General features: G+C 38.2%; 1 protein-coding gene across 1 annotated transcript in view; it reads left to right on the forward strand.

The window, feature by feature from the left end:
• TPRG1 (tumor protein p63 regulated 1) overlaps positions 1 to 14976 on the forward strand; it is a 111509-nt gene that overhangs the window by 20599 nt on the left and 75934 nt on the right. The window contains exon 3 of the mRNA XM_054585266.1: positions 12184 to 12360. Coding sequence (XP_054441241.1) covers positions 12184 to 12360 — 177 coding nt within the window. The remainder of the gene's footprint in view (positions 1 to 12183; positions 12361 to 14976) is intronic.

Here is a 14976-nt window from a genome sequence, read left to right on the forward strand (position 1 = left end):
CTTCCCTTTCAAAGGTGATTTTAGTTTTGGGAAAAGCCAGAAGTCACAGGGCACCAAATCGGGGCTGTATGGGACTGAGTCACCTGGGTGATTTGATATTTTACCAAAATACTCTGCAAGAGACGTGAAGCATGACTGGGTGCATTGTCATGATGACCCTGCCAACCACCAGTTGCCCATAGCTTTGGTCTTTTGAGCTGTCCAAATAGTTTCCAAGGAGGAATGTTCAAGCTTAACGCAAAATTTCATCCATGTTCATTGTTCTACTCGCTCAGCCATTTTGAATGCGATGGTCAAACCATACACATGCTCACTCTCTGGCACCTACTGCCCCCACTGACTAGTATAATGAAGTCATCATTGTTCACCCATGAGCATTCCAGTCCACTCTCATTGGCTGCCAGGTAACATCAATGTTGTGCAAACCATTCTCATTATATTAACAATGGCTGGACTTTTTCCAGACAAACCTCGTATTTTTATATGATGGCATTAAAGAGGTGAAAACAAATAAAAAATATAATAGCACTTATAATCATTAAAGAAAGAAGAGATATTAGGTGTAAATCTAATAAAATATGTGCAAGACTTATACGCTAAAAACTACAAAATGATCATTGAAAGAAATGAAAGGTCCAATAAATGGCCAGACATACTGTGTCAATTGATTAGAAGACTAGATGTAGTAAAGATGTCAGTTCTCCAGAGATTTGATATATATGTTTAACATGATTGCTTTCAAAATCTCAGCAAGGTATTTTTGTAGGTTTAGACAAGATTATTCTAAAATTTTTATGGGGAGATGAAAGAATTGGAATAGCTAAAAGAATTCTGAAAGAGAATAAAGTACATTTCACTGACATTCCTATTTTCCACTGTGTAACTTCAGCCCAGGCCATGACTGATTGGGCAAAGAGGAGTTAATTCATTAGCTAGACTATGACCCCCATAACCTCTAAAGAATGATTTTGGAGTAAAAGAATTCCCTCTCTTGATAATTTGAACTTGAAGATACAGAGCTGCAGAGGCCAGTTAGCTATGAGAGCAGTTATGAATATTCACATATTGTCAAGAGAAAGAAAACGGTTATAGGTCATAGGCAAGGTGGACTAAAGAGGAACAAACATTGTTAGTCAGGAGAAAGAGCACACTGCTCCACAAGAAACAGATGAGATGTGTAGAGAGACACATACGAATCATGAGAGAGTCAGCCCCTGGGACAGTAGCTTTCATTCCTTGTGGCTTTCCAGGTCTCATAAGCCCAACCATAAATCCCATTCTTGGACTTCTGTGGAATTCCTTAGAGTATTTTTATAACACATCTCCTCTTCTTGGGCTTGCCTGTGTTCCCTGTATCCAAAGAGCTATAACTAACAGTACAGTAAGCACACATCTCTCTCATTTAAAAAAAATAAAATACAACAACGGAGGTGGCAAGATATGAGCATTTGTTGCATCTTGTCCCTCATTCCTTCCTTTACTGCCGCCTCCTCAAAATTAGGCCTTGTTCTCCTGCCAGCATCCTTGGCTTCTGATCAAGTGAATCCACTAAAATGAATTCAGGGGAGGAGAGAGTCGATCAGGGGGTGGGCCTCTTGTTAGCTCCTGGTGTGCTGTGGAGGACTGGAGCTATTTAACAGCCATGCAGTTGTGTGTGGGAAAGGGAAGGATGAGGTGTACCCAGTCTTTTCTTTTGCGCAGCTTTTAAAATGTCCCTTACTGATGGTACTGCGGTAGGGAGGACAAAGTTGTCTGGCTGCATGGGAAAAACAAGTGGGAGAAGCGGCTGGGTGGAATGTATGCAGCCTGGGCAGGGGGTTGGAGAGCTGGATTCTGGCCTTGGCTCTGTCACTCAGTACTAGATGCACGTCATTTACTGAGGCTCGCTTCCTCCATCTGTAAAGTGGGGAATAATAGCTGCTTAATGTGAAAAACGGTCATAAACTGCAAAGAAACTGTGGGTGTTTCAGCATGTGATTTGGCTTCTGCTTTAAATCTCCCTCCACTCTCTTCCTTGCTCCTTTTGCTTCAGTCAAACCGACTGCCTTGCTGTTTCACATGGTGGATCCCATCTTGGGGCCTTTGTTGTAGGTCTTCACTTTATGTTGATGCTAATCCCACAGATTTCCCCATCTCCCTTTTATCTCTCTCTCTCTCTTCCCTCCCACCCCCCTGCTCTCTCGCTCTCTCTCAGATATATATGTTTGCTTTGGTTAACACCCCTTTCTAGAATGTAAGTACAAGAGGAACAGGGGCTTGTTTTGTTCACCGTTATCCCACTAGAGCCTGGGGTATATATGTTGCTCAATCAATGTTTGTTAGATCACGAAAGGGCGTTATGTCTGGACTAGTTACCTTGTATTGGTTTTCTAAGGACAAACATTCCTATTGACACAAAGAGAGAACACATGCAATTGAAAATCAATGACTTTACTTTGAGCGATAATTCTTAGCTGCTTCACTTGGACTCCTGGTTTGGGCTTCTGTTTGAATCTGCTGTTGGCTTCTTGGGCCAGGATATCTAAGTGAATGTGACATGCCTCCTGCAATTGACACTCTCATGAGTTTCTTATTGGGTTTGTTTCAACTCCAGGTCTCCCCCAACAGCCTTTTATAAAGGAAACTTCACATACAATTATGGTCTATATTTTAAGACAGAGTAACTCAGACATAACTTCCAATAATGAAAATACACCCAGCTCTGTCAGGCAAATAGACAAACAGACCAGAAACGTGTCTTACAAATATAGCATTAATGACTACTCTTTTAATTTTCGGACATTGAAATAAAAATATTTTGTATATCTGAAAACTGTAATAGGTTATATGAATTCTTGTTAAGTAATTTATTTCAATCAGCCATTCATTATTTTATCTGTTAATTCAATAAATGTTGCAAAATTGTTTCAAGGGGATTTACAGGAGGTCACTGTCATCATCATTATCATATTAGTAGCCAACAATAATGAAGTATTTTATGTGCTTTGTATTTTACTAAGGGCTCTATATGCACTGTTTCTTAAACTCACAATAATCTTATGCAGTGTAAACTATTATTATTTTCATTTTGAAGATGTGGAAAACAAACTATAGAAAGGATAAGTAATTTCTGCAAGATCTTACAGCTAGTGAAAGGCAAAGTAGCATCTCCACCCCTGGGCTGTGTGATAGGAAGCCCACCAATGCTCAGGAATCCAGGATTTGAAATGTAAGATAAAGTAGAGTCTTAGATATGGTTAAAATGAGCCTTAATCTCACAGGGGTCTTAATAAAACTGCTGGTCAATTGCAGTTTATCTTTGGGAAAGGGACATAAGGAAAGACATTAACATTCACAAAGCAGCTTCTCTGTGCCAGGACCAGGTTGGAACTATAACATAATGTAGTGATGCTCTTGTGTTGATACGCTGGCTGGGGAAATAAGGAGCGGAAGAGGTTCATCCCTGGAGTTTAAGGAACTTTTGATAGAGAGAAAGTGGCCAGAACTAATTACCTTGATGGGACAAACATCCCTTGGAAATACTCTAAGGTATTCCAATGTGAAATGATGGTTAAACCACAAATCTTCCAGTGCTACCTAGAAATTCTTCAGGTCTAAACTCACAGATGTACTTGGGAGGCTGAAGGATCCTAGATCTCTCCTAGATCAGTTCAGATTCTTAGATCAGCTCCTGAAAATACCCTGGTCTTCAAAATGTTTGTCTGCATCTGATGGCTTTGAGGGGGCTGTAGGTGTCTGGGAGCCCATCTCAGCGATCCTGAATCAGAATCTTCACAGGAGTTATCCTCCTTTTTAAGGGAAATTCCATTTTCGTGATTTTAATTTACCAACACATTTCATCTAACAAGTCATTCTGTACATGTTGCTATACATGTTTGCACATATAATCCCTGCACAGGTTTGCATATGCCGTTCACTCTGTCTAAAGGTAATCACTCTGACCCCTGCACCAAGCTCTCTTCTGCTCATCTTTCACCACCTACAACACTTTTTACTTACAGCCTAGCCTGGCTTCCAAGGTGGTTTAAGACGACATTCAGCAGAACGCAGTGTTTAAGAAAAAGCCTGGGCTCTGAGGGCAGACTCTCTCAATTTGAATGTCAGTTTCAGCTCTTGGCTATACACTTTTGGAAAAGTTATTTAATCTTTCAATGCTTTTGTTTCTTACCTGTAAAATGGGGGTAATGACACTGCCTTTCTCACTGGGAGCATAAATGAGGTAATCCATATGAAGCACTTGGAGGAAAAACTCATGTAAAATAAGCATTGAATGTTAGCCATGAATCAAGACTTCCATAGCACTGTGTACAAATTTCCACCTTATTATTTATCACTTTATACCATAATACTTGATTTACTAATCTTCTCCCATATTAGATTATAAGTTTCTTAAGGACAGGGACAATTACAGATAACTTCATAGTCTGAGAACCTATATAATATCTACTATAGCATAGACACTCAGCAATATTTATCAACTGGAGAGATTTCATTGCCTTTCTAATGGATGGCAGTTTGGTGAAGTAGAAAGGTCAAGGGTTTAAAGTGAAATTTACCTTAAAAGAACCCTGGCTATGTCACTTAGAACAATTTAACATCCTGTATCAGTCCGTTGGCACTTCTATAACAAAATACCATAGACTTAGTGGCTTAAATAGCAGACGTTTATTTCTCACAGTTCTGGAGGCTGGAGATCTGAGATCAAGAAACCTACAGATTGGGTCCGGATGAGGGGCCTCTTCCTGGCTGGCCTTCTTACTGTGTCCTCACATCACAAAGAGAGGAAGTGCTGTTGTCCCCTTTTCTTCTTATAAGGATATTAATCCCATCATGGGCGTCTAACCTCATTTAAGCCTAGTCACCTGACAAAGACCCCACCTCTTAGGCCCACTGCATTGAGGGCTAGGGCTTTAACAAATGAATCAAGTGGCAGCAAACATTCAGTCTAAAACACCTCCCCAAGCTTCGGTTTCCTCACCTGTCTTCATCAGGGTTTTTTGGTGAGGATTAAAAGAGGTAACCTGTATTTAGCATTTGCCACAGTACCTGATCCAGAGAACTCCATAAAGGGAGGTTTCTCTTATTATAATTCAAGAAAAATGTACGGCACAATTATGCATATGTGTATATAGATTCCAGAGGTTTTAAACTGGGCACACATACACATACATATGTATGTAGATAAATATACAAATATACACATCAGTTTAAACTCATAAACCTCTTTGTTTTCTGAAGGAAAAATTGATCATTATTTTCTGCAGTCAACTGGGACAATATGAAATCCCATAATAGGACATCCTTACTCAGGAAAAAAATAGCTTCCATGGATACATAAATGGATGTTTCCAGGTCCATCCTATCTATGTTTTATGGGGACATTCTGTCTGTCGTATAGAGGTCCACATTAAAGAAGCGTTGAAGAAATGAATAAATAATCCTGACACTTATGATTGGTGTGCATTCCAAAGAATCATTTGTACTTCATAACCTGTGTGTTTCCCACTGAGGTGTTCACCAAACAGCAGGAAATGAAAGGCTAAAGAGCACCTTCTTCAAGGGCATCAATGTGATGCTGTGGCTCCTTTGCCTCACACCCTGTGGGCAATGGACTGGAAGCCTGGAGACCCAAGTGTGTGGTCTTGTGTTACCATTATCATTATCAAGTCTCATCTCACTTTTGGGTGCTGCATTAGCTCTTCCTTACATGATTTTCACCTCATGTCTTAGAGAATTGTGTATCCCTTAAGAACAGAATGCTCTCCTCAGTATCCCCGGTAGCTAGCACAGAATCTGGTACATGACTGGCTGCTTGGGGGAGCAGGGAGGAAATTTGAACCACAGGAAGTCAAGTCTGGGGACCTGTACCAGGGAAGGTTTATGGACATCATATTTTTATTAGAATGCTTTGCTTACTTGGCATGTCCTCTGTTTTAAACACATTGGAGAGGCCTCGGGAAAGAGTAACCAGATGATTAAAAAAATTGCATGTGGATTATTTAGCTAAAGGTTTTACAAGTCTTCACTTAACTCCGGGGGAGGGAAATTGCTTCACTTCAGTGCCATGCATTTTTCATCTGTTAGTGTTTGAAGAGCAAACACAAACTGGATTCTCCTCTGGGCCTGGGACCCAGTGGGTACTCAGGGAGTATGTGTGGAATGAATGATTCAGTGTTTTTCTCCTGGGTTGCTGATTCTTGGCTGACCAAGATACTGGGCCATGCTAAGAGCCTGGAGGGGTGCAGCAAGGAAGGTAGGTTTGTCAATCAGGTAGTCACTCTGTTCAGTATCAGGGAAGACGTCTCTGCTGAGTGATGTTTGTTTGTGTGCGCCCATATGCATGTGTGGATGTGTGTGTGGAAATAGTATTAGAAAAAAATTCTTTTTTGGAAGAAAATCATTTCCAAACCACAAATTGATTTGACACAGCCTTAAAAGAGCAACTGTAAGTATTGTTGGGCCCAGGACTGGGACCTCTGGGAAGGCATCAGGGGTGGTTTCAGTAACTGGGTGGAGGTTCTGGAAACTTGCTCGGGCAGGTCTTTCCTGTCATTGTTAGTTCGCTGTTGCCCTCTGCTGGCGAAACTGTTTTCATTCCAGGAAATTTCACGGAGCTCCTAGGTTCCCTCCTGTACTGGGGAAACAGGGTCCTTTCCTTGTCAAGTAGGGAAATGACACTAGTGCTGAGGAGCACTGGTGGGCAGAGGAGATGTGGTAAATGCTCTTTCAAGAGGGAGTGGCTCTCACGACTGAGGGAATGAATGTTTTGGTTCTAGTTTTCTATTCCACGCCCTGCTCACTTGCTAAGTAAGACTCTGCGTTCTCTTTGGCTCTGTGCTGAGCACAGTGAGGGGACCCAGATGGGACTAAGGCACCATCTCTGCCTCAATGTGAGAGAAATGATAAGAAAAACAGAGAAATCTCTGTAATATAGAGAAGATTATGACCAGAGCCACAACTAAGGCACTGATCAAGGCTTATGCGTATTTAAAAGAAAAGAAAGGTGGAGTCCACTTTGGGGGAGAGGGAGGTGACAGTGAGGCTCCATGAAACAGATAGCATTTAAGCTGAGAACTTGTAGGATGAATGAAATTTATTATCTTTTAAAATATCTTTTTTTTTTATCATACAAGTAGGATATGTTCATTGTAAAAAAAAATTAAACTGGCTTATAACAGCATGAAAAGAAATGTCACTTGAAATCTCACCACCCAGACTAATGTGTTAACATCTTAGTCTATGTGTTTTATGGAATAAACATTTCCCCAATGTTACTGATTCTGTTTTGAAAAAGGTACTATTTTTTGGGGGGAGTATTTTAGGGTATAAACTTGAGGATAGAATTCCCTTATGAGACAAGGCTTATGGGTTGCAAAACACAAGTGTTGTTCATTCTTTATTAATGCATTTAAGAAATATTTTTTGGATCCCTACAACCTTGGGGACACAATGCTAAGAACTGACTCTGTCTTTGTGGAGTTTACAGCATAGAAAAAGAGATGGACATTACTTAGATGATCATAGAAAGAGCTGTAAAACTACATCTGAAATAAGTGCAATACTATGAAGGAGAAATGTGAGGTGCTCTGAAAGTGTACATCGGAAAGAAGGGAAGTTGTCACAAAGGTCTGGGAATACTTGCTTGAGTCAGTGATAATTGAACTCACCACTATAAGAGTTAACTAAGTACAGAAGATGAGAAAAAACTTTGCTAATAGAGGAAACAGCACATTCAAAGACCTGTTAGTAGGAGTAGGCATGGTGAATACAAGCAACTGGAAGAAAATCAAGGAGAATGAAGTGAAGAGACTTGGCCAGTAATGAGGTTGTAGAAATAGGTAGAGTCTAACTGCAGGTCCTCTTAGACCAGGGGAAGAATTATTGTCATTTTTCATAAGAATGCTGTGCAACAGTTGAAATGTGTTTGTACAGCTGTTTAAGTGTTGAAGCCAGAGCAGGGGAGGTAAAGCACAGATCTCATTTTTCAAAAGGTCCGCTTCATTGCAATATGGTGAAGAGGTTGGAAGGAAACAAGAGCAGGTGCAGGTAAACTTGGTCTAGGTGACTGGTAGCCCAAGCCTAAAGAGAGGGTGATTGCAATAGTCCAGGAAGGAGATGAAGGAAGACTGGATCAGGATGGTAGAGAAGGAGAGGAGTGTGGTTTTGACAGATATTTTGGGAGGAAGATACGTGTGACTTGACATGTGAGATGAAGAAACGGGATGGATCTGGAGTGACTCCTACTTCTCTAGCTTGCATAACTGAATGGAAGGAGGGTTCTTCCCCAAGACAGAAAACATTGGATGAGAACAGGGTTTGGGAAGGGCAATTCCTGGGGTAAAGTCTCCCAGAGGGAATAATTCTAAGACCGATACATATCATCACACTAACTCCTTTCAGAGGTGGATTTTGCCACATTTTTACATCATACAGAAGCATCCTGTACTGGGGAGAAAGCCAACACTATGGCTAAATTTTGTACCTCAATACCTATGTAAGGTTACTGCACTACTGCTTGCTGGGTGTAAAACATAGAGTGACTCATTTTAAGGGGCTTGGGCCTTAGTTTCATTGCCGTTAAAATGAGGATAATAACAGTTCAAAGGGTTGTTGTGAGAATTAAATGAGAGCATTGATAATCAAAGACTCTAACCCCCCACAAGCAGTACAAATACAATATAATTGTTATTTCTACTACATTTGCTCTGGCTATTATCACCAACCAAACTTCAATTATATTAATATTAGGAATATGAAATTTAATGTTTTCTTCTTGAGTTCTTTGGAAAAAATGGTGTGATTGAAATCTAAACAAATATGCACACCACCTAGGAGTGAGAGATGGTAGCCCCAAACTATTTATAAGCTTGAATGTTTACTTGAATTCAGAATTTCCCAAAATGTAAATCATGCAGCATCTGTGTCAAAGCAGAGCACTCTGTGTTCCTAAAAAGAATTCTCTTTCCCCCCCAGTCCTTTACCTTTTAAAATAAATCTCATTATGGAGTGCTGACATTTTCAATAAAACCATTCAACCAAAAGCTGTGTTTTTTTTCAGATTAAAAACAAGTCTGGTTTATTAGGCAGCAGCTTATAACTTGCTGCTAAGTAGATGCAATCTATTTAGAGAAATTTATGTAGATATTTGGTAAGACATTTCAGTCTCCTCTTTCTGACTAAGACTGAGAGTGTTAAGCAGATCATTAGGAATTCTCTCCTTCACTCAGTGAAGTATTGCAGTGTTGTCGAAGTAGATGGAAACTTCTGAACCAAGATTTAAAGCAGACCTCTCAGACTCTGCACCACTATATCTACTAGCATGTTCTGACTAAGTGGTGGTTTTATTTTTTGAAAATAATTTTTATTAAATTCATTGGGGTGACATTGGTTAATAGTATCATATAGATTTTCAAGTATACATTTGCATGACACTAGATCTGTATAGCGCACTATGTGTCTACCACCTAAAGTCAAACCATCTTCCCTCACCATATATTAGGCCTCTCCATCCCCCATCCCCTTCACACTGGCAACTACCACATTGCTGTCTGTGTCCACAAGTTTCAGTTTTACATTCCACATATGAGTAAAATCATATGGTTCTTAGCCTTTTTCTGACTGACATTTCACTTAGCATGATATTCTCGAGGTCCATCCATGTTGTTGCAAATGGCAGTATTATGTCTTTTCTCATGGCTCAGTAGTATTCCATTGTGTAGATGTACCACATCTTTTTCCAGTCCTCTACTGAAGGACACTTTGGTTGTCTCCATGTCTAGGCCACCATGAATGATGCTGCAATAAACATAAGGGTGCATATATCTTTGCAAATACAAATTTTTTGAGGTTTTTGGGTAGATACTCAGGAGAAGGATTGCTGGGTATTATGGTAACTCTATTCTTAATTTTTTGAGGAACCGTCAGACTCTTTTCCATAGTGGCTGTACCAGTCTACATTCCCACCAACAGTTAATGAGGATTCCCTTTTCTCCACATCTTCTCCAACACTTGTTATTACTTGCCTTGTTGATAGTAGCCATTCTAACAGTGTGAGGTGGTATCTCATTGTAGTTTTGATTTGCATTTTCCTAATAGCTAGTGAGGTTTGTTTGCTTGCTGTTGAGTTTTATGAGTTCTTTATATATTTTGGATATTAAACAAAGAGGTAACTGACTGAATGGGAGAAGATATTTGCAAACAACAGTTCTGACATAAGTAGTGGCTTTAGATATGACTTACTTCAAAAGGTTGTTGAAAAGTGTAAATAGTTATACATATACACATAAAAGCCAGGATATAATAGGACCTCCACCAATGATCTCATCCTTCTTATCTTTCTTCTGCTTCTTCTTCTTTCTTTGTCCTTCTCCCTTTTTCTTTCCTTCATGTCTCCTTTTACTTCTCTTCTCATTGATTTAACTCTTCACTTTTTCTTTAGATTATACTGAGAAATGGCTTAAATTATATGATAACCCATATTAGGTTTCCCAAAATTATTTAGTGACTTAAGTACCTGTCAGTGATAATAACAGTAAATTTATAGAACACTGATTGAGAATCAGGTCTCTTAATCCTCTCCCAAAACTAATGAAATAGATACTAGTCTTGTCTCCATTTCACGAATAAAGGACATGAGCCAAGGACAGATGATAGAGCTGAAAGTTTCCATCTCTGTCCTCACCCAGCCCAAAGGTCTCCAAAATGATTATGAATGTCACTCACTTATTTACTCTACAGATACTTGTTCAGTGCAGGGTATTTGATAGGGAGTGCATAGCGTGAGTAACCCAACAGACACAATCTCTGACCTCATCAAAAATACGCACACACACAGAAAGTACACACACAGCATGCCTCACTGTCATTGCTTTACCCTCTTTATTATGGTGTTCATTCTGATTTGTCAGTGTCCATGTGGTACCTGTTACTAAACAACTTACGTACAATTTCTTCTTACAAATGGCGATAAGTACCATAAAGGAAAAAAGATCAAGGTGCTTTGAGGGAGTGTAATAGGGGGCCAAGTTAATATAGGAGAAATAAAATCATCTTTGGATGAGGCATTTGAACCATGACTTGGACAATGAGTTTTCTCAGCCTGCTATGAGATGATACTTGGAAGAGGCCAGACCATTCAAGGGCCTGTAGTCCTGTTAGGTAACTTGGATTTGATCTAAGATCAAAAAGAGGCTATTTAATAAGGTTAACAAGGAGTGATACTATTCCCTTTGTATTTTCAGAATAGCACGGTGGTTACTGTGCATGGATGGGAGTGGGGTTCACATGTTATCTTTATATTAGATTGATTCTGTGTAGTGGAGATTCAGATATAAGACAATCACAAGTCACCCTGTTTAGTCTCTTAGGGAAGACCGAAAACATGTACTAAAACAATTCTAATAAACATGATGAAGTGCTATATACTGAAGGCTATAGTAAACAGACAGGAAAAGTGCTGTGGGTGAAAGGAATTAAAGACCATGCTTTGTTTCTCTTAACCAGAAGCCATTGTTTTGATTCCTTCTCATTCTTTCTGTTGGAGAGAACACTCAGAATTTTCTATGCATTCACTGAAAGGCTATCAAGTATGAAGAAAAACAATTCAATAAAAACTTATCTAGTGTTTAGTTTGTCCTTGGCTCAACAGGATCCCACTCTTCTTATTCCACTGTATTTCTCCCACAAGGATGTGATAGGATGGATGAGCTTAAGATCGTGATGGCTTGGGTATCAATGGACCTATGTTCAAGTCTCCATTTTATCTCCAGTCTAATGGATAAAATTTGTGGTGCAGAACAAAGAGATGCTTTTGGTGTCCTTGAAGGAAGATGCACTTTCATGAAGGTTTTCTGGAGAACTAGGAAGACATGGAGGGGCATGAAACAGTTTACTCCCAACATAATAAATGCAAACTAGCTATTCCCCTAATAGAGCCCATCATCAGTAATCATCTTTGAGCTCGGTGGCCATAAAACATTTCCCTGTAGTCTTCCACCCTTCTCCTACCTTGATCGTGGAGCCAGACTGAGAGAGAGAAGAGATGGTCTTCCTCATCCCCTCTTTTTACTGAATGATCAAACCTCACCATCTTCTGTGTTACTAGAGATGTTTCAGTAAATGTCATTATCTTTACCTTGGAAAGATTATGCCATCAACTACATTTCTCTGTGATGATTCTTACAGGATAGATCACTGGAACAATGAGAAGGAGAGGATTTTGGTGGTCACAGACAAGACTCTCTTGATCTGCAAATATGACTTCATTATGCTCAGCTGTGTGCAGTTGCAGCAAATTCCCCTGAGTGCCATCAATCGCATCTGCCTGGGCAAGTTTGCCTTTCGTGGGATGTCCCTGGACAAGTGAGTATGATGTCTTAGACTTGGAAAAGTGGTGCAGTGGGGTGGAACATTTAGGGAAAACAAAGTTCATTTCAATTTTGTAAGCTGGAAGAACCCAGGGGAGAACTGTGAACTTTTACAGTTGAATTCATCAATCATTGAGTTCTTACTCTGTATTAGACAGGGATAAATTTTTGAGTAAGTTTTTACTTTATTATGAAAACCTGACAAGTAAATGGTTAAATGTAAGGTGGAAAGAGCTGTGGGAGCATGGTAGGAAAGGTTCTCAACCAATTTCTTGGGAAGAGAATCAGCCAAAGAAGGAGAGCAAAAGTTCAAGAACATTCCAAGTAGAAGGAACAGCATAACCAAAGGAATAGAGGTAGAAAATGTATAGTGCTTTTGGGAATTAAAATTATTCATGGACAGAATTCATGGTGACTAATAGCACTTCTTAAAAGAAGTCTCTTTGGATGTTCTCTGAAAGCTCAGTGGAGGAGACATCAATTGCCTCAGAGATGTTGAGTTACCAAGAGACCAGGTGAGGTCTACAGGGGAGGATGGCCGAAATGAGTCAGATCTTGGTATGGTCTGAGAGAGAGAGATTTAGAATTAATATTTTAGAAATAAGCCAGAAAGACAGCAGTCTTCCTCTGACCTCTGACTGTGAACTCTTCCCATTCAACTGTGGACTCCTTGAAGGCAGGTGCATTTTTTTTTTTCTTTAAGCACCTGGTTTGGCACATAATAGGAAATGAAAAATCTTTCTAAAAGAGTGAGAAAAGCAGAGCTCGATCAGATTATTGGTTTTCCTTACATAAAACATACCATATCAAAGACCTATTTTTTATTTACTTTTGCATGGATGCAAAGAGTTAGTGATTAGTTTAGTTCACTAACTTTTTAAACTGGTGGAATTTTCCAAAAATATATGCACATTGTAAGCATATATTTAAACATCACAGAAAATGTTTATTTTCAGGAAATATTTCTCCCACTCCAGATTTTCAGTTCTCCAGAATTATCTTCATAGGTGATAGCAGTTTTGTGCTTTTAAAAAAAGAAGTAGTCTATAAATGTGTAAGAATAAAAATATCTTTGTATGGATATATGTGTGTTTGTACACATTTGTAATTATTTTTCACATATAAATTATCACAGATTATTTTACCCAATGAATATAGTTGTCATAAACTTTCTTGCCTCAAGCAATTTTACCCAATGATATACCTTGGAAACTTTATTATATAATCATCTATAGATCAACCTCAGTCTTTTTAATGGCATAGAATATTTAATTTTAAGCCTAATTTTATTTTATTTTAAAAAATAGTTAAATTTAATTTTCATTTAGAATTTACCTTAAGTAAGGGAAAACATATGCAGCCAACTTTTCTTTTACCCAGATGGCAGGCTAGATTTATCAATATCATTTATTCAACACTCCACCATTTCCCTTTTAATATATACTGTATTTATGTATGTTTGTGTCAACTTCTATACTCTTCATTTCCCCCATTTATCTATTTATTAAAGTACAATATGCCTTTAGTTATTGTAATCTTTATTTATGTTTTAATATCTGTTAGTCACTCCCCTCTTATCTTCTTTTTAAGGAATTTATGTTTATTTATTCTTATTTACTTTTCCAGCAGCTTGGATAATTTTTAAAAATCCTATTTTTATTATGATTTTCAAATATTAAATCAACGCTGCATTCCTCAGATTAACACATTTAGTCATGGAGTATTATCCCTCTCGTACATTTATGGATTTGTTTTGCCAATATTTCACTGTGGAGTTTTGTGCCTGTGTTCATAAGGATATTAGTCTATTATTTTCATTCTTCTGTTATGTCTTTGCCAGGTTTGGTATTTGGGTTATGTCAGATTCATAAAACAAGTTGGAATATGTTTTCTCCTCTTTTATTTTCTATGTAAGTGGTATTATCTCTTTTTGAATTTTTGATAGAATATACAAGAAAAATTTTCTGAGCCTGAGATATTTTTTGTGGGATAGTTTTGAATGATAGTTATTTTTTAAAGAAAATAAATATTGGGTTGCTCATTTTTTTCTTTGATTTTTGTGTTAATTTTGGTTAATTGTATTTGTCAAGAAATTTAAGTTTATTTACATTGATATATTTGAAAACAAAGTTGTTAATATTCTATTATTATCCCTTTAACTTCGCTACAATATTTAATGAAATAATTTTTTTTCCTGATATTCGTGATCTGCATTCTTTCTCTTTTTTTCTGTTGATTAGCTTACCAATTTTGTTGGTTTTAATCAAAACATGCTTTTCACTTTGCTAATTTGCACAATTGTCTCATTTCTAGTTAGCTGATTTCTTCAATTCTGTTCTTTATTTCCTTTTTTTCTCTTTACTTTTAGTTTATTTTGACTTTTTCTTTTTTTTTAAATTCTTAATTTGGAAGCCAAGGGCATTGATTTTAGGGTTTTCTACTGTTTTAATAAGATCATTGAAAGCTGTAAATTTTCTTCTGAGCACTGCTATGCTGCATCTCACAGATTTTCATGTGTTGTGCTTGTAGCATCATTTGGTTAAAAATATTTTCAACCTGGCCATGTGGCTCAGTTGGTTGTAGCATTGTCCTATACACCGAAAGGTTGTGG

This window comes from Pteronotus mesoamericanus, unplaced genomic scaffold, assembly GCF_021234165.1.
Source record: "Pteronotus mesoamericanus isolate MK-2021 breed Mesoamerican mustached bat unplaced genomic scaffold, CSHL_Meso_final contig_82, whole genome shotgun sequence".
NCBI classification, from domain to species: Eukaryota; Metazoa; Chordata; class Mammalia; order Chiroptera; family Mormoopidae; genus Pteronotus; species Pteronotus mesoamericanus.